The sequence below is a fragment of the Sorex araneus genome, chromosome 3 (genome assembly GCF_027595985.1).
Source record: "Sorex araneus isolate mSorAra2 chromosome 3, mSorAra2.pri, whole genome shotgun sequence".
Classification (NCBI taxonomy): Eukaryota; Metazoa; Chordata; class Mammalia; order Eulipotyphla; family Soricidae; genus Sorex; species Sorex araneus.
In genome coordinates, this window is record NC_073304.1 from 30,584,148 (window position 1) to 30,603,129 (window position 18,982).

Below are 18,982 nucleotides of genomic sequence, written 5' to 3' on the forward strand. Positions count from 1 at the left end.
TGCTCAGCCAACTGGACTATCAGTTGAGTACAAAGGCCTGAGGATGTGATGCTGCTCGGGCTCTGCAGTGCTGGGGATACCTGCCCATCCCACAACCCACCCGTGGTGCTCAGGAACCTCCAGGGCTGCATCCAGTGATGCTTATGGTTACCATGTGGTGTTAAGATTCAAATCCACGTGGGTTAGTACTGTTGTACTAATCCCTGGCTTTCGGATAATTTTGCAAAGGGGTAAAAAAAAAAAAATCCTAAATTTTGCTTTTCTCCATTTTTGTTTGTTTGTTTGTTTTGGCCACAACCAGCTCACTCATGCCTCTGTACGCAGGGATCATGCCTGGCAGGGCTCCAGGGACCATATGGGGTTCTGGGTATTGAAACTTTGTCAGCCATTTGCAAGGCAAGCACCCTACCCACTGTACTATTGTTCCAGCCTCCGTTCACTTGATTGATAGGTCAAGAGCAACAGAGTGAGACTTCTGAAAAAACAGTGGTGAGGAAAATTAACTCTACATAAATAATGGCCACTTTTGTAAAAACATTATGTATCTAAGACCTTGAAATAAGGCAGGCCTGGGTACAAATTCTTTCTAGCTTAGTGACCTTGAATCAGTTGTTCCAACCCCTGCAAAAATCAGGTTTTTGTTATAAATAAGGATATAAGCAACTGCCTCAAAAGGCTCCAGTGAGGATTAATGGGTGTAAAACTCAGTGCTTCGCACCAAATAATGCTCAATAGAGTCACCATCAGTATTATTCAGAGGCGTTCACACTTGACAAGTTCTAGAAGTCTCTTAGCGGAAGTGATTCAATACTTTTCATAATAACTAAGATATCAGATTGGGCATCAGACAGCAGTTTGGCAGGAGAAACGGTAGAACAGATGCCAGGAGTTGTTCTCCAAAACCCCCAACAGAGAAGAGGCAAGCCCCCAGAAACAGACAAAGCTCACAGCACCTAACCTTATTATCATAAAGATCCTTGAAACCACATTCCAAGAATGCCAACAATTAAAGTAACGAAGCCCTTGTAACACTTTGCAGCTTTGAACAAACACCAACATCATCCTGGGAGCTTGGAAAAATGAAGTGTCTGGATCGCACTCACAGAAATTTGAGGTAAAAGACTGGGGTGTTGGGCCAGAGATACAGTACAGCAAGTAAGGCCGTGCATGTGCCCAATCCAGGTTTGATCCCCAATACTCCATAAGTTCTCCTGAGCACCACCAGGAGAATATCCTGAGTGCAGAGCCGGGTATGAGCCCCCAAAAAGTCTGAGATGTGAACTAGGCATTGGGGTTTTAAAAAAAATCTTAGCCAGAGCAACAGCACAAAGGGTAAGTCACTTGCCTTGCACACAGTTGACCATAATTCAATCTCCAGTAACATATATGGTCCCCCAAGCAATGCCAGGAGTAATCTCTGAGTGCAGAACCATGAGTAAACCTTGAGCCCAGCTGGGTATGCTCCCCAAAACCCAAAACAAAATAAAACTTAAAGGATCAAATGTGTACCACTCTGCTCTATGAGTGGGGTAAGGGGCCGGGGAAGAAAGATGGCAAAGGAAAACAAAGAGAACAGAGACTACTGCACCCCACATGAACCCCATTAAAGCCAATCCTGTCATGTGGTCCCAAGCTGTGTCCCACACAAGACACACTCCCTCCTAAATTTTTAGAGTCTGTTACTGTGTAATAATTCACAGGAGAAAAATATGTTAATAACACCAGGATGTGTGCATATCAGTATTCTAAAGAATTCAAGCAAGATAGCTTGTCTCTGGGTCTTGGTCTGGGGGGGAAAAAAAAGTTAGCTAATGGAGGGTGGAGGTTGGAGAAGGGAGAAAAGCATTTGTCTCGGAGCCTTTTGGCAGCTTGTCAGTGTGACTGCAGCACACTCAAAGAGACAGACCCACTTTGTGAAGTTATTGCAGTGTCTTTGATCAAGGGGAAAAGCACATCCATTTCAATCACAGGAACAGGGACAGGCCGCCGTCTGGCTGCCTGACTGCCCAAGGCGTTGAGCCGGCCCGCAGCCTGTGCACACATGGCAGTGCTTAGTGCATCAAGCCGAGGAGGGGGCCCGTGATTGTCAGTCCAACCTTTGCTGAACCTTGGGGGCCCTCTCATTTAACAATTTGGCATGAGCTAATCTGGAAACACCACCACCTGGCAAATACCACCTGGTTCAGCCCAGCCTCACCAAAACAAAAGCTGGCCAGAGGCTGTCCGTCAAGAGGCAGCAAGCACTTCAGAAACAGAAGGGCAGGGGTCAACTATTTTCATAAGTAACACATTCATTCGGCATGAGAGGAGTCCAGAGACGCCTGCCGACGGGGAGGGACAAGGTGGAAGGTGACCGAAACTCTGGGGTGGGGGTGGTGAAGCAGCAACACAAGCAAAAGCAGTAACATAGGAATTGCTGTAAACCCCATTACCTGTGGTGGTAGAGCATGCGGTAACTGCATCAAAACCACAGGAGTTAACACTATTGTAAGTAAGCAAATGACCTGAATTACAATGATTTTTTTTTTAATGTTAAACAGCATGGCTAAGGAGGTGGAGAGGAGGGTGTGAAGAGACAATGGTGGAGGGATGTTGACACTGGAGGTGGGTATGGAGCTGGAACACTCTATTATTAATAGCACTGTAGCACTGTCATCCTGTTGTTCATCGATTTGCTCAAGTGGGCACCAGTAACAACTTCATTGTTGTTACTGTTTTTGGCATATCGTATGCGCCACAGGTAACTTGCCAGTCTCTGCTGTGAGGGCGAGATACTATTAATAGCTTGCTGGGCTCTCCGAGAGGGAAGGAGGAATCGAACCTGGGTCTGCTTCGTGTAAGGCAAACGCCCTACCCGCTGTGCTATAAGATTGTAAATTATGATACCTGAATAAAAATGGAGGGATCATTTTATGAACTTGAAAAACATTTTTTAAAAGATCTATAATAACAGTCCTCACAGTCAAGTACCATGATATAAATCTTTCTTACTATAAGAGAATAAAATTCAGGCTGTAAAGATAGTACAGCTGGTAGGGCACTTGCCTTGCACACAGGTAACCTGGGTTCAATCCTCAGCATCCTATATGGTCCCCCAAGTTCCACCAAGAGTGATTCCTGAGCCGAGAGCCAGGGGTAACCCCTGAGCATCACAGAGTGTGGACCAAAAACATTTTTTAAAAAGAGAACAAAATGTAATACCAATATTAAAAATAGTAACAATAATAGTTTTTAAATTTAGCTTCCACCCTACTACTGAATTCTGGGTGGACATTTTAAACAATTGAGAAACTTTAAAAAAATATGGTGCCAAATCCTTATTTCATGTTTCTACTCTGGCAGTCTGAAATCAGCAAACCTGGTACCAGAGAGGTAAAACAGCCCAGGCACTAGCCTTGCCTGTTGCTGACTATGATTCAATCCCTGGTACCACATACAGCTCTCCAAGCATCACCAGGTGTAACCCTTCAATGAAATTACCCCCACTCAATCAAATCATAAATCGCCTAAACTTAGTCCAAAAATAGGACCACTAAACCACTAGAACACACACCCTTCAACTCACATTTTAAACCCCTGAAGCTCCTGCCTCCAGCTCTTAGATAGTGGAATCCCTCAAAGATCACTCTAGTCCACAGACAAAGTCATAGGTACAGGGACCACAATACCAACTCACCAGAGAGACCACAATACCAACTCACCAGACCACAGTACCAACTCACCAGACTCTTGTTTCCCCACTTTAATCCAAATACCACCTTCACTTAACTGCCTCTCACCCAGCTGGCTATGCCCCAGGTCCATTAAAAGTTGCAGGAAGAAGCACCTTAGTGTCCTGTGCTGGCATGTTTTAGAAATAGTCTTTGCCCACATCAATACAGACAGGGTCATTTTCAGAGAAAGCACTAACCAGAAGGTCATGCACAGGATGAGAAGTAGAACTCCCTGCAAAGAAATTTTAAAACCTGAGTGTGTGCATATATCTGTGTGTGTACCCACACACATAAATGCTCACACACACACACACACACACACACACACACACACACAAGCACACGTTGTTGGAGGTCAGTCAGAGAACAAGCAGAAGAGGACTCCAAAGGGGGGAACAATGAAGAGCGAAGGGAGTGCAGGGTTGCCCATGGAAACTGGCAAGGATATGAAACTATAATCAGCCTACATTTGACAGAAGAGAAAAATGGAAACAGCCAGCAGGGAGAATGGGGACCAAGCAATCCCAGTTTCCTGGCTCAAACTTCCCTGTGCCTTTTGAGGACCCAGTGCCAGTTGGCAAGGGTGGCACAGAGGGCCCTGGAGGGAGAGATGTGGGAGCCAGAAGGAAATATGGAGGGGTACCAAAGAGCCCTAGGCCGTTTCCCAGAAAGCAAAGGCTCTAGGTAACTCCCACACACACCCCGGCACGTCCCCATGGCCTCCATCCAGGAAAAAGGCCTGAGAAATGGGGCCAAGTCCTCACCTGGGTAAAGGAGCCATCCTCGCTACACTCGGGCACAAACACCGCCTCCTGGGGCTTCTTGGCTTGCTCGAGGGCCTGAGCCCGCTCCAGCCGACACTTGCTCTGGCCAGCATCTAAAAGAGGAGAGGAGCGAACATTTTTCATTGGATTCCACACAGGAGCCAGGGGACAAGATGGCTAGGAAGGTGGGGAGAAATGACTGCCCATGGCAGAACCCACACAATCCATTCGCAATTCACTTCCCTCAGCCCCCACCAACAAAGGCGAGTGCCACTCAGCCGTCGTCGTCTTCTTCTCTTTAACTGTATTTCACTATAATTCAATTTAAAAAATAAACAATTTTTTAAAAACTGCAATAACAATTAATTAAATGTGAACACTCCTCTTTCCCCAACAAATATAAAGTAAAAAGTTGCTTAGGAAAGGAAACATAGGGTCAGAGAGATATTTCAAAGGGCTGGAGTACATAACTTGCATGTGGGGCCCGTGGGTTTGAAACCCCATAGCACACAATCCCTCAAACACTAAGCGCCAATGTGTGTGACCTCCTGGCAAGGAAACATAATAGAATATTATCTGACTCATTATTGTTCTACAACAAGCTCTTCTGAATAGCATAAAAACCAAGTCTGAATTTAACTCCCAACTTTCATTTCTATCACTTTGTGAAGGTGGAAAGAGTGAATCAAGTTGATGACCATTCAGAACACTAACCTCTCATCTGCTGTAATAGAAAATGAACAGATAATGCCTTAAGGAGACACACAAAAACATTAGAAGTATGGCTGGAGTGGTAGTTCAGCAGTAGAATGCCTGCCTGCTATGTGTCAGGTCCTGGGCTCGAACTCCAGAACTACAAGAATAAAATGTAAAACTGCTTTTAGAAACAAAGACTAAGAGTGGTCTTCTAGGGATGAGCTGGGAGTGGAAGGAGGGGTGATGAGAGAGAAACCGGGGACACTGGTGCTGGAAAATGTCTTTTTCTTAACGTTGATCTTAGGTAAGAGTGCACATGTGGAGGGGCTGGAGCGATAGCACAGCGGGTAGGGCGTTTGCCTTGCACGTGGCCAAGCCGGGTTCGATTCCCAGCATCCTATATGGTCCCCCATCACTGCCAGGAGTAATTCCTGAGTGCAGAGCCAGGAGTAACCCCTGTGCATCGCCGGGTGTGACCCAAAAAGAAAAAAAACAGTGTAAATGTGTGTGTGTGGGGGGGGGGGGTGTGAAAGAGAAGTATGTTTAGAACAGGATCAGTATTTTTCTTGTAAGTACTCCAGTAGCTCCCTGTAGCACAGAGAGGATTGTCGTAAGTTCTACTTGTATTCTTTTTCTCTAGATTAATTTTTAAAATGTGTGTAAGTTCAAGGGGCAGTCTCAAAGATGCTGTATAGTTCAAGATTTGCAAACACTTTTCTTTGGAAAGACACAATCTCTAGGGAAGACTGCTTAGCTTGCTTAGCCTGCCCCCCCCCCCCCCGCCACTCACCCCAGTTCCTATAATAGAACCCTAAGCAATGTAGTGGTCCTGATTTGAGACATCGACAGGACTTTGGAAAGTGAAATTAGTGACATGCACTTCGAGTGTGGAGAATTTTATTCAGCCTGGACGTGGGTGGGACAGGGAGGGCTGAGGACAATAGCAAACTGGAGAGTCTTCACTTCCTCACAGAAAGCTTACTCAGCTCTTGCCACGTGTTGCCTTGTGGGAAAACAGATCTCATATTATCAGAGCTCCTATTTTTTAAAAAACAAGAATAAATAACCAAATTTTCATGTTGAATCTTTCATTTTAAATGTCATCTCAAATGTTTTAAATATTTTTAAACATGTGAGCAGACCAAACAAAATACATCTATTGGCCAACCTAGTCAGGTGCCAGCAATAATGCCTTGCCATTTTAAGCATTCCCATTTACCAAGAAATAATAAAAATAAAAATCACCAGCCAGAGAACGACACCCCTCACTAAGCCCTGGCCTGGCAGTTGGCGTTCGACAGAAAAGTATGCCTTCGTTCAAGTGGGAAGTCTTCCATCCCGTACTTCCCTGTGGGAGGGCTGTAGCGAAGTGATGGCAAACCAAACGAACAGACTCCTCCTGAGCTTCCCCATGTTCAGGGGCCAGGGGGCCTTGGAGCATCTCCTCTCTGTCTGGGTGAAGGTGCACATACTCACCTTTGCAACGACCACGGTGAACCACACCCAGGGTCGGCTCTCGGCACTTGGCTCGCTGGTACTCACACATGGACTCGTAGGACCGGCCATCAGAGGCACAGATGGGTTTGGGTTGAGTTCTGGAGCAATGAAGGTTGCACTGAGGGTCACGGTCGCTTATGAGAAACTAGATTGGAAGAAAGTGAAAAGATATATTTTACTTTTGCAAGAAAAGTGGTGAATCCGTGACTTCTAATACTGGTTTGCCCTTAGGAAGCAAGTTTAGATTAAACCCAGATATTAAACCCTAACCACTAAGTCAATGATGGTTGGAGGGATCCCTCCTGATGGGAGATGTGTGCTGAAAGTAGACTAAGGACCAAACATGATGGCCCTTCAGTATATGTATTGCAAACCATAATGCCCAGAAGTAGAGAGAGAGTAAGAAGGAAGGTGTCTGCTGCAGAGGCAGGGGGTGGAATGGAGTAGGGGTGGTGGGAGGGATACTGAAAACATTGATGGTGGATAAAGCACACTGGTGGAGGGATGGGTGCTTGATCATTGTATGTCTGAAACTTAATCATGAAGTTTATAACTGTATCTTATAGTGATATAATATATTTAAAAATATAATTAAAAATTTAAAAATATTTTTAAACCCTTGAAATGGAAGGAAATTGAGCAGCCACAAAATCTCACCAAGGAAAGCATCCAGTATGTTCTCCTTCTTTTTGGGGGGCCTTGGGGGGGGGGTTCCCAAGCAATGCCCAGGAGTCCACTCCCAGAAATACTTGGTCAACCAGATGGCCAGATAGCTCAATGTAATGCGGTTCAATTTCGATGAAATTGAAATTGTTTTGTAGTTAAGAAAACTGAAGACTATAGAGAGAGATAACATACCCATTATTAGATAGCTATTTAAGTGAAAAGGGCTGAATTTGAACCTAATTAAGTCAGAGGTCAAATCAAGGCTTTCACCACTGGAAAACTCAGCCTCCCCGTCCATACAGATAAGCCCTTTGACCTCTATATGTTCCTAATCCTTCTCAGATTAGGAACTCAGCAGCAATCTAGAAATTCCACTGTTATAAATTTTTATTTATTGTAAAATAATATTAGGTCCTGAATCTATTGCCTTTCATTTTCTGCTCACTGCTTCCAGGCAGATTGCAACTTAAGTGATTTTCCATGACAATAGATTTTATGATTTAAAAATAAACACTGACCATCATCTTGGGAAATAATGTCAAATAGGTCACTTTACTGCGATGCTTCTTAGGCACTTCTGATATGTCCTCAATCGTTGTGATTCTCCAAGCGGTAAAGTTAATTAAAGAGAGCTGTAAGTTATTTTCTAATCTTTTCAAATGAGCTCTGGAACTTAATTCATTTTCTCCTTGAATCTGGACAGGCCTCAGAAGCTTGTCTGACCACTAAAAGGCACAGCAGTGATGTTCTGTGGTATCTAAAGAATGTCTCATTAAGTTTCTTCCCAGGCTTAGTCAAGGGAAAACCAGCCTCCGAGTTCAGAAACTCAATAACCCAGAGACTGTCATGGAAGCCAGTACCCAAAGAAAGCCCAAGCCAGTGTGTGACAAAGCCATGTGCAGAGTCCAGTCAACTTAGTCATGGAGACACAGAAATGAAGAACTCTTCACATGAAGCTATTCCCAGCCCTCTCTTACCATCTGATTGCACTAAAGAAATGGAGAGAACTAGGAGTAACTGACTGAGAGACCCCGGCTGAGACTATGCAGCTGAGCTTGGAACAAAATGTTGTTTTATGTCATTACATTTTGTCATAGTTGATTACATAGTAACAGATTATCAGATCAAAGAGGGTATATGATGAAGCATCTCTGAAACTCATTTGTGTATGACTTTGATTGGTGAACCCCTGATAGCAAGTACAGAACACAACTATAAAACAAGAAGAAATTGGATCATATAATCCATGAGCTTCTGTTTCTTAAACCAGAACTTGAATGTAGGGGCCATAAGAGTTGAATCCACTCTTATCAGGCCATCATGTCGCAGAGCTCTGGGTATCTCAAAGGTCCTTCATCATCACAGGTCAATGGGATGAACCCCTCCACAGTTAGTAAGGTATGGCAATAGTGTGAGCATACATCTGGCCATTGTGGATGCTAGAATTGTTTGAAATATCTCAGCAGGCTAACGAAGGTTTAGGGAAGTGTGAATTTGATGTCTTTCACAGATGTATCTGTAGGTCCTTTGCATAAACCAAACAGATGAGAGCTTGTGGCCCTTTTCCAGAAGAGCAGGGAGATGTCCCTTTCAGAACATTCTGACAACATACACCCCAACCTGACCAGAGCATGGGGGACCAGAGCCTGTCCATGAATCCAACAGACTGCTCCCAGTTTTCAGGCTGGTGCCTCCATCACCTTGTCTGGACACTGGCTCTCAGCACAGAGAGGAGCGGCTGAGGGCTAAACCCCTAACGATGGACAATGGATGACTTGGCCCTCCCTTCATCCTCCCCTGGACTCCCACACTCCTGACTTCAATCTGAGTCTAGTCCAAAGCCCAGAGGGATATGTTCTGGCAGAGTCTCATGACAGGGTCTAATATTCCAGGATATAGATCGATAATATCAGGTGCAGTGGAAGTCGCACAACGGATGAATGAATTAATGAGAAAGCAAAAGGTAGTGTTATGCATAACTCAAAAATGCACAAATCCCTGGCTTCACCCCTCTCCAGCTGCTCCCTTGAATGATGTCCCACCACCCTGGGAGACCCTCCCACCACTTCCCAAACCTAGCAGGATTGGACCCAGGGTGCTCTCTGGCTTCAGCTCCTACAGTTCCTGCTCACTGTTGGTGGAGCTCCCTGGCCTGATTCCCCTCCATAAAGGAGCCCTGTGGGTTCCCAACACCCCAGGTCTTTGTTTTGTTGCTGTTATTGTTGTTGTTTTAAATTTTATTGAATTACTGTGAGAAGCACAGTTACAAAGTTGTTCATGACTGGTTTTCAGTCATACAGTGTTCCACACATGTCCCTTCACCAGCGTACATTTCCCACCACCAGTGTCCCTCATTACCTTCCCACTACCCCCACCTGCCCCCTCTGTCTGCCTCCATGGCAGACACTTTTCTTCTTTCTCTCTTTCCTTTTGGACATCATGGTTTGCAATACATGTACTAAATGATTATTATGTTTGTCCCTCTACCTACTTTCATCACTCAGTTCTTGTCCAGAAGTTTCACTTATTTCTTGTGCCAATAGCCTAAATTTTTGGAAGATTAATTATGCAGGTGAGCATACATGCACACACACACACAGGCCTTCAGACACACAGTTCTTCTCCTTCCTTCCTTCCTTCCTTCCTTCCTTCCTTCCTTCCTTCCTTCCTTCCTTCCTTCCTTCCTTCCTTCCTTCCTTCCTTCCTTCCTTCCTTCCTTCCTTCCTTCCTTCCTTCCTTCCTTCCTTCCTTCCTTCCCTCCCTCCCTCCTTCCCACTCTTCCAGTTTCAGCTCCCGTCTGCTTTTCAGGGAGGTTTTCCCTGACTCTCATAAGTCAGGTGCAGGACCTCTTGACCACTCTCTGACACCTCACTTTACCTTCATGGCTCACCACACGGACCATGCGGACGGAGTTCTGTGAGTGGCCTGACTAAACAGCAAAGGACTGACACCATGCTCTGGGAAGACAAGGGATTGTTTCTTTGGCCTGTGACCACATCCCCACACAGAGCCCAACGCCAGGCTCTTAGTTATTTCTGTGATGAATGCACCCTTGTAGCAGCAATTCCCGTAGGGGATTTCCTCACAACCAGCTGGTGCTATATGACAGCCCAGATCCTGGGTCCACACACACCCCCTTGCCTCCAACAACCCCCACGCTCTATGCTTTCTCCTCCTTTTCCTTGTGCATGACTCAGAGGGCAGGATGGCCCTGACCTCTTTCTTCCTCGGCACTTATGTTCTCTGCAACTGAAAGGAGGGTCTCTTCTTTACCCATCTCCACCCCGATCCCTCTAATTCTGTGGGACCCCTGCAAAGGAAACCCCAGTGGAATCAGTTGAATGAGACAGGTTCATTAATCCCTGGCCACAGGCTCTTGGAAGATAAGAGAGCACACACAGGTGGCCTCAAAAATCTCTTCTCAGTCAGGATTCCTCAGATGCAGGCCTTACCTGTCTGCCCCTTAGAAACACAGTTCTGCCTGCAGACCATGCATTCTCAGCCAGAAGGTGGGATCCCTCTGCCTAAAGCCCAAGCTTCTAGGTCAGATGGAGGCCCCCAGGTTGTTGAAGAACAAGTCAAATCCCTGCCTGTGTCACCCCAGCTCTCCTCATGCATGCCGGGTGGAGCTAGGCCCCTGTGGCAGACCTTGCTTTCAGCCTCATTTGATAGCATATCTTTGCCACTTGAACCCAGGAACCTCAGAGATTGGCATTCTCTTTGTTCTTGCCATCTTGTGCAGACAAAGGTGCCTGGGGAAATAAAGGAATTTATCCTGAGTCAAAAAAGGGTAGCCAGAATTTAATCCTCAAGACCTGCATAATAAGAGCTGGTAATTACATCTCATTTGTGGTATATTAACTAATTTAATCTTCATGAGAATCCTACAAGGTGGCGTATGTTACAGCCCTCATTTGACAGATAAGACCAGAGAAGGTGACTTCTCCAAGATTAAATAGCACTTAGGCATCAGTGCTGAGACACCATTGCCCAGATGCAGCTAAGCCTCTCCCTTCTTTACTATATTATTTTTCATCAGTCTGACCAACGCTACAAAAAATAACCCATTTCCACAACTAGAGTCACAAAGGCCAAAACTAAATGAAGAGCCTGTGCCCAGCAGGCTCATGAAGTCTACTCTGTGGGAAGCTCCTGAAAAATCTTTCTCATCTTCAGAAAAGACAGACCTAGAGTTTCTTTACAAACTGGAGGAAGTTGCTACTGTTGTCTTCTCCACAGCTCATGGGAGGGGAGCACTCTGGGTGTCCCCATGGGGCGGCATCAATTTGCTTTGAAAAAGACTTGCTGATGGGCCACAGGAAATACTCATCCCTGAGGCCACATACAAGAGTCAAGGTAGCTAAGAGCCATTGCTAAAGACCATCCACAAAGCTCCACATCTCCTGAACCACACACAGATGTGTGGCCACATAACAGCTCTACTCAGCAAATTTTACTGTTCACAGTGAAATTTACTTTATCAAATAACACTGCTTACCATTTCACTTCTTGTCACTGAGTGAAGACAGGCAGGGAAGGAGCAGTTCCCATAATAATCCCTCAAAGACTACAGGGGGTCGACTACCAAGATGTAGCTTCAACACAGCAAGAGCACAGGAAAGCCAATGAGGAAAAAGCACAGAAGCCTACAACGTTCAATTAATAAAAACAGTAACAGGGAGGGCTCAATCAGCAAAAACCAATCTTTGTAAATTCTCAGAGAATGACTTCAATGACACTGTGGTGAGAATGTTTAATGACCTTAAATAAACAATGGCACATGTAGTCAGCAAAGCACAAGAAAGTACGAGAGGAGAAATAAGAAAACTATAACCAGAAATGACAGAAATGAAGAGTATGATAGGTGACATTTAAAAAAAATCAACAGATGATCTGAGCAGCAGAAAAATAGTAGAAGCACTACAGAAGCACTATCGCCCCATTGTTCATTATTTGTTTGAGTGGGCACCAGTAACGTTTCCATTGAGAGACTTGTTACTGTTTTTGGCATATCAAACACACCACAGGTAGCTTGCAACGCTCTGCAGTGCAGTCGAGATACTCTCAGTAGCTTGCAAGGCTCTCCGAGAGGGACCGAGGAATCAAACCTAGGTTGGCCGCGTGCAAGGCAAACGCCAAAAATTGAGGAGCTTCAAAATGAGATGGAGGAAAACTCTAGAAAATAACATAATATTGGGAAATGTCTGAAAAGAAATAAACAGCACGTGAAAGAACTACGGCATGAGTTCAAGATGAACAATATAAGAATTATCAGGGTCCCTGAAAAGGAAGGAGAATTCAATGAAGAACCAATAGTTAAAGAAATCATAGATAAGAATTCCCCAAAGTTGAGGAATATAGGCAGATTCAAGAGGCTTGACGGGTCCCAGAGAAAACAGACTCAAACAGAGAAACTCAAAGATACATTGTACTCAGAATGACAAAAGTTAGATACAGAATAATAAAAAGCAGCAAAATAAAAAAATAAAATTTAGATACAAAGAAAAGATCATAAAATTCACAGCAGATCTATCAAATGAGACTCTACAGGCCAGAAGAGAATGGAGGGATATAGGATAAAAACTCAATGAAATGAACACATCACCAAGAGTACTCTGTCCACCAAGACTATCATTCATATTTGGAGGAGCAATGCAGAGCTTCATGGACAGGCAACAGCTTAGAGAATTCATAGCCTTGAAACAATTTGATAAAAAGTATAAAGGACTGTCTTTAAAAAACAGAACAAATTTCTCAGCACTTGGCACTGAGTACTGTATTCACACATGGCACTTATGGTTACCCTCTACTAGAATAATAAAGGTCTGTTTGGTGCCAGAGAGAAGTGCAGAGGGTAGGGCACTTGCCTCACATACATCTGACTTGGGTTCGATCCCCAGCATCACATATGGTCCCCCAAGCACACCAGGAGTGATCACTGAGTGCAGAGCCCAGAGTAAGTCCTGAACACCACTGAGGGTGACCCCAAAACAAAACAAAACCAAAAAAGTGTGTTTACTCCTAGCTTTCTAAGAGAATTTATATGTATTAATATTTCACTTATATTGAATGTTCTATGTCTGATCAGATATTTTTTAATATCCTTAGAATTTTATATTTTTACTTTTTAATGCAGATACTTAAGCAGTACTTTAGCAAAATATTTTCTGACATGAAGTTAATAATCCCTTTTTTACAGTAAAACACACTTTTATACTCTTATAGTCTATTCTAATTTTCTCCTTAAATTTTTTATTGTTTTACTCTTACTGAATTTTACATTTGTTGGATTTCATGTAAATTATTAAGTTATTGTAATATACTTATTCTTAATATAATTTTTTAATTTATGTACCTGTAGAAAAAATGAAGATATTCAGATTTTGAAAAACACTATTTATCAACTTATTGATTTTGATTTACAGGTTTGTGGAATTTTAATTTAATTTTATTCATCTATATGTGTGTTACCACCTTCAAAAAAATTCTTATATCTAGTATATAAAGCATTGCAAAGATAAAAAAATAGCCAAAGTTTGTAGATTTTGTTTACAAATTGAGTTTATAAGGGAGGGATGATTAGAAGGAATCCTTGGAACACTGGTATACGGAAGTGGGTTCTATGGTAACAGGTGTGGTATTGGAATGATGCATGAATGAAATGTACAATTTAAAGTATTATAAATCCTAATAGCACAGCGGGTAGGGCGTTTGCCTTGCACGTAGCCACCCCGGGTTCAATTTCTCCGTCCCTCTTGGAGAGCCCAGCAAGCTACCGAGAGTACCGAAAAAGCCTAGCAAGCTACCTGTGGCATATTTGGTATGCCAAAAACAGTAACATTAAGTCTCACAATGGAGACATTACTAGTGCCTGCTTGAGCAAATCAATGAACAACAGGATGACAGCTCAGTGCAGTGCTACAGTACCTCAATAAAAATTTAAAAAATAAAAATAAAAACCTTCCACAATCGTCAGTAGGATCTCATTGTCATTTGCTTCGGGAGCTGTTGTATGCACTTATTATTTATGCATGCAAAATGCAAATTAATACTATATAGGCATAATTAATTATCTGTGCATGTGTGTGCATAGATTTGTGTGTGGTTATGCATGTAAACAAAATATTTATGCATACTATCTATAAATAATTACACTGTGTGCATGAAAAGTATAATTTAAAGTATCATAAATTGTACATCCATAAAAATAGTTGTTTTTTTTAAAAAAAAAAAGATCTTCCAAAATCGTGAGTAGGCCCTCATTGTCATTGCTTGAAGAACTATATGTACTGATTATTTTTAGAAGAGGCAATGAAATTCTATAAAATGGAGATTTAATAGGATGACAGTGCCTTCATAGATCACTCAAATCTCCAGAGCCCCATGGGATTCCTTCACGACCACAAGCACTAATGGCCCATTATCCATCCCTCTCTTGGGCTCTAAACAAACGACCACAAAAGAGAGCAACACTCTAGACACACCAGAAGAACATGGCCAATGGCCCTCTCTTCAGTGAGTTTGCACTCTAGGAGACAGGTTACAAGCAAGCTGACTGTCTATCCACAAATGACAATGGCTATCTACCACAAGTGACAACTTTCTGGGATCATGGACCTATTCAATATTTGTGCTCTACAACAGAGCAGCCACCAACCAAGTATGGCTATTAAGCACTGAAATGCAATGTATTTTAAATGCACAGCAAATGCAATGGAGGAACTCAATTTTCAGTTCCTGAATAGCACTGACGTCCCATTGGTCATCGATTTGCTTGAGCGGGCACCAGTAATGTCTCCATTGTGAGACTTGTTGTTACTGTTTTTCGCATATTGAATATGCCACGGGTAGCTAGCCAGGCTCTGCCGTGTGGGCAGGATACTCTCGGTTGCTGGGCTCTCTGAGAGGGACGGAGGAATCAAACCTGGGTCAGCCACATGCAAGGCAAACGCCCTAGCTGCTGTGCTATCACTCCAGTCCCTTAACTAAAAATTTTCAAATGTTCAAAGCCGTCTGTGCCAATGGCTACCTACTCAAGAGCACAATGAGCAGACAAGAGAGATAGGCTCATCTTCAATGGAGGTTCTCCCACTTGAGCCAAGCCCAATTGTACCAAAAAGGCAGAGAACTTACTACTGCTTGGGAATAAGCATCAGGTCCTGAGATAATTCCCGTATTTTGAAACTTGATATGAAACCGACTCATTACTGATGGATCCACAGCAGCACATCCCACTCAGGAGTTTATCACCGTCCACCTGAAGTTTTGGAAGCAGCTTTCTCCTCCCTTCTGTAGCAGACATGTGAGAAGTTCACATCATAGGCCAGGGGGCTGGAGCGGTTCTCTGGGTACACTGACCAAGTCAGAGTCTGAATAACCTACAGGGCTCTGAACCCGGGGACCACAGAAGTCTCTTGTGGGCTCAAGGGCAACCACGCTCAGTGGAAATTTTTGGTATTGGGCAGGAGCAAGATGTCTCTCCAACTCGGCAAACAAACACTGAACCATGTCCCCCTAGGAAGGAAACTGTATGTTCATCAAAATCCTCATATACATTCCCTTCCTACTGTTTTTAACCAAAAAAATATAAAAACCAGCCAAAGAAAAAACCATGACGTTAGAAATGATTGCCCAACACAAAAACCAAACAACAGGAGCCCGGACGATTATATATTTGCAATCTTCTACTCCCACCCTGTCTCCTTAGGAAGTGAATAATTCCGGAGCAGACACACAGCACACACAGCATGGGAAATACACTTGCAATACATATAAACAGCTCATCCTTCTTATTAGTCAAGTAAGCCACCCACTAGCTCTGCCACAGAACAGACAAGGAAGGGGAATTGACTGAGATTGACAGTCCCTCAATTCCTTCTGCCTGACACACACACCCCATCCCCAGCAGAGAAGAACACACATCCTGCCACAGCTTTTGCTTGGGAGACCACTGGGGCACCACTAGCCATGTCCAACTGAACTGACGGCCAAGTCTCCAGGCCTAAAGGAAACAACAGAAGCAGCCCGAGCTGCTGTCTGGGAGGAGATGTTCCTTTCTTTTATAACATGGAGTTGGCCACAGAGTCTTAACTTCCACTTGTATGTGCTGATTTCACAGGTACCTCAAATCACACATAGCCCTTTCAGTGATAAGATGTGTAACCCCACACATTACCAAGGGGCCAGTGAGGGGGGCAGGAGCCCCACTAAGCAGCCAGGACAGAGGCCCATCCACTGCGTTTGAAGATGCCAAGCTCATGATTTAGTACAGCCAGAGTGTACCACTCAGTGATAATGAGACTCCAGTTTTACGGCCCAAATGCAACAAATCAGAAGCTTTTCCTTTAATGAATGCATGCCAAACACAGTGTCCAGGCTTTACTCTTAACAGTTTTGCTCCACTTACCTGCTGCTGCAAAACAAGCCACCCCAAAACATAGTGGCTTCAGACATTGGCTTATCTGGCTGGGCTCTGCTCCCCGTCAGGCACTTGCCTACACTGAAACGTCCCCTAGGAAGTCACTCACCAGTACCTCAATGGGAAAGGCTGAGATGGGGTGTGTCAGGGTGGGGCGGGGTGGGGGGGAGGCCCCATTGGCTGGGCTCTCTCCCGAGGGGGGTTTCTTCCCTTGCTCAGGCTGACATCAATCAGTCTTTTATCTTTCGCCAAGGTGTTTGACCCTGTTTGATTGGTAGGGAGGCTTCAGGGAGCCCAGGAGCCACCTGCAGTGATACTCAGGTGACAGTGTGGGCCTGGTGATTTGGCGCTGGGCCCCCGTACTGCCGTGCTGGGGATCACCAAGATCATTTCAGCCGTGCTCAGATTATACTCGGTGATGCCTGGGGGCGCCATGCAGTGCAGGGATCGAACTCAGAGCCTCCACCTGCCAAGCATGTGCTCCACCCCTTTGAACTATCTCCCCAGCCCCAAGTGTTTGACTCTGGCCACCAACGTTTTTTTTTTTCCCCATTTGAGTTCTACACTACTTCTGAGGCCAACTCTAAAAAACAAACGTTTTCATGTTTTTAAACATCACCATTAGCTTCCTTGGCTCTCTTATTGCATCATGTTCATCTTTCCATCAAAGCCCTCAATGCACAAGGTCATCATGTATGTGTAGACATTACTATAGACCATGTCCCCTTGTTCTCTATCTACACAGAGTTTAACACGGTCCCTGCTCTAAAGCAGTTTTTCCATTTGTGTTTGAAGAAAAACTCAGTGACTATCGTACCTTACAAAATAGATATATCTTAGATAATAGGCGCTCCTTCTTTCTGTTCGTTACTGTGAAAAGAGATTCTTTGTCCAATTACCACACTGAGAGTTTAAGGCTCTTAACTGCATAGAGGAATGGAAGCTGTTCTTTCCATTTCTCCTTTTCCACTTAAGAAATAATTGTTAATAAAGTGGGGGCAAGAGCAATAGTACAGTAGGTAGGGTGCTTGCCTTACACATAGCCGACACAGGTTCAACCCCTGGCACCACATGTGGAGCCCAGATCCCTGCCAGGAGTGATGCTGAGTGTGATCCAAACCCAAATAAATAAATAAATAAATAAATCAGGTAACATTTTAAAAAAAATAGAAAGAAAGAAAGAAAGAAAGAGCTATTATAAAAGGAAATCCAAGCATTAAACATATTTTCCTCTTGAATTAAAAGTAAAAGTGTTGGCGGGGGTGGGAGGGTCCTAAACCATTCAAGAGAATATAGAGCAGGACTGAGACAGCATCTCTCAACACTAAGTGACTAGTGAGAGGGTCTTTGCTGAAACTCTCCTTAGACCCCCTCCAGGAAGCCTTCCAACAAGCCCACAATACATCATGTCACCCCTAAATCAGGCAGTGATCGGAGTGAACCTCCTTGTCTACACCTAAAATAAGTCCATGTCAAGTAGAAAGCACCAATCATTTCACAGCCAAGTGTGAATTACCCAGAGCTGGAGAGAAAGTACAGCAGGCAAGGCATTTGCCTTGCACGCAGCTGACCTGGTTTCGATCCCTAGCATTCATATGTTCTCCTGACCTGCCAGGAGTAATCCCTGAGTGCAGAGCCAGGAGTTAACTCCTGAGCATCGCCAGGTGTGACTCAAAAACATTTTTTACACAAAGTATTTTCTAAGTATGGGTTTCCAGCAGCTGCCAACATGTAGGCATAAGAGTAAGAACAACTGCCCGATGGTAAAACAAACTAGTTCATAAGCCACCATTTGGGCACCCAGAATGCAATTTTGCACAGAATTCATGCTGTTAGGATTGGTGATTCCACTCTGCAAACACTGCTATGGAATGAATGAATGAATGAATGAATGAATGAATGAATGAGATGTCTATTGGACAAGTGACAGGTGACACATGATAGGACTGCCCCCCACACACCTCCAACACCTTTACTTTTAATTCAAGAGCAAAATATTATATTTAATGCCTGAATTTCCTTTTTAAATAGTTCTTTCTTTCTTCTTCCTTTTTTAATGTTACCTTAATTATTTAATTATTTATTATTTATTTATTTATTTGGGTTTGGGCCACACCCAGCAGTGCTCACTCCTGGCAGGAATCTGGGCCCCACGTGTGGTGCCAGGGATTGAACCTGGGTCAGCTGTGTGTAAGGCAAGCACCCTACCCACCGTACTATTGCTCTGA

At 44.0% G+C, this 18,982-nt stretch overlaps 1 protein-coding gene across 3 annotated transcripts in view; it reads right to left on the minus strand.

Moving 5' to 3' along the window:
- Positions 1 to 18,982, minus strand: part of SMOC1 (SPARC related modular calcium binding 1) — a 148,790-nt gene that overhangs the window by 77,110 nt on the left and 52,698 nt on the right. For all 3 annotated transcript variants that reach the window (XM_055133878.1, XM_055133877.1, XM_055133876.1), the window contains exons 2-3: positions 6,650 to 6,815; positions 4,478 to 4,590 (exon numbers count right to left, since the gene is read on the minus strand). In XM_055133878.1, coding sequence (XP_054989853.1) covers positions 4,478 to 4,590; positions 6,650 to 6,815 — 279 coding nt within the window. The remainder of the gene's footprint in view (positions 1 to 4,477; positions 4,591 to 6,649; positions 6,816 to 18,982) is intronic.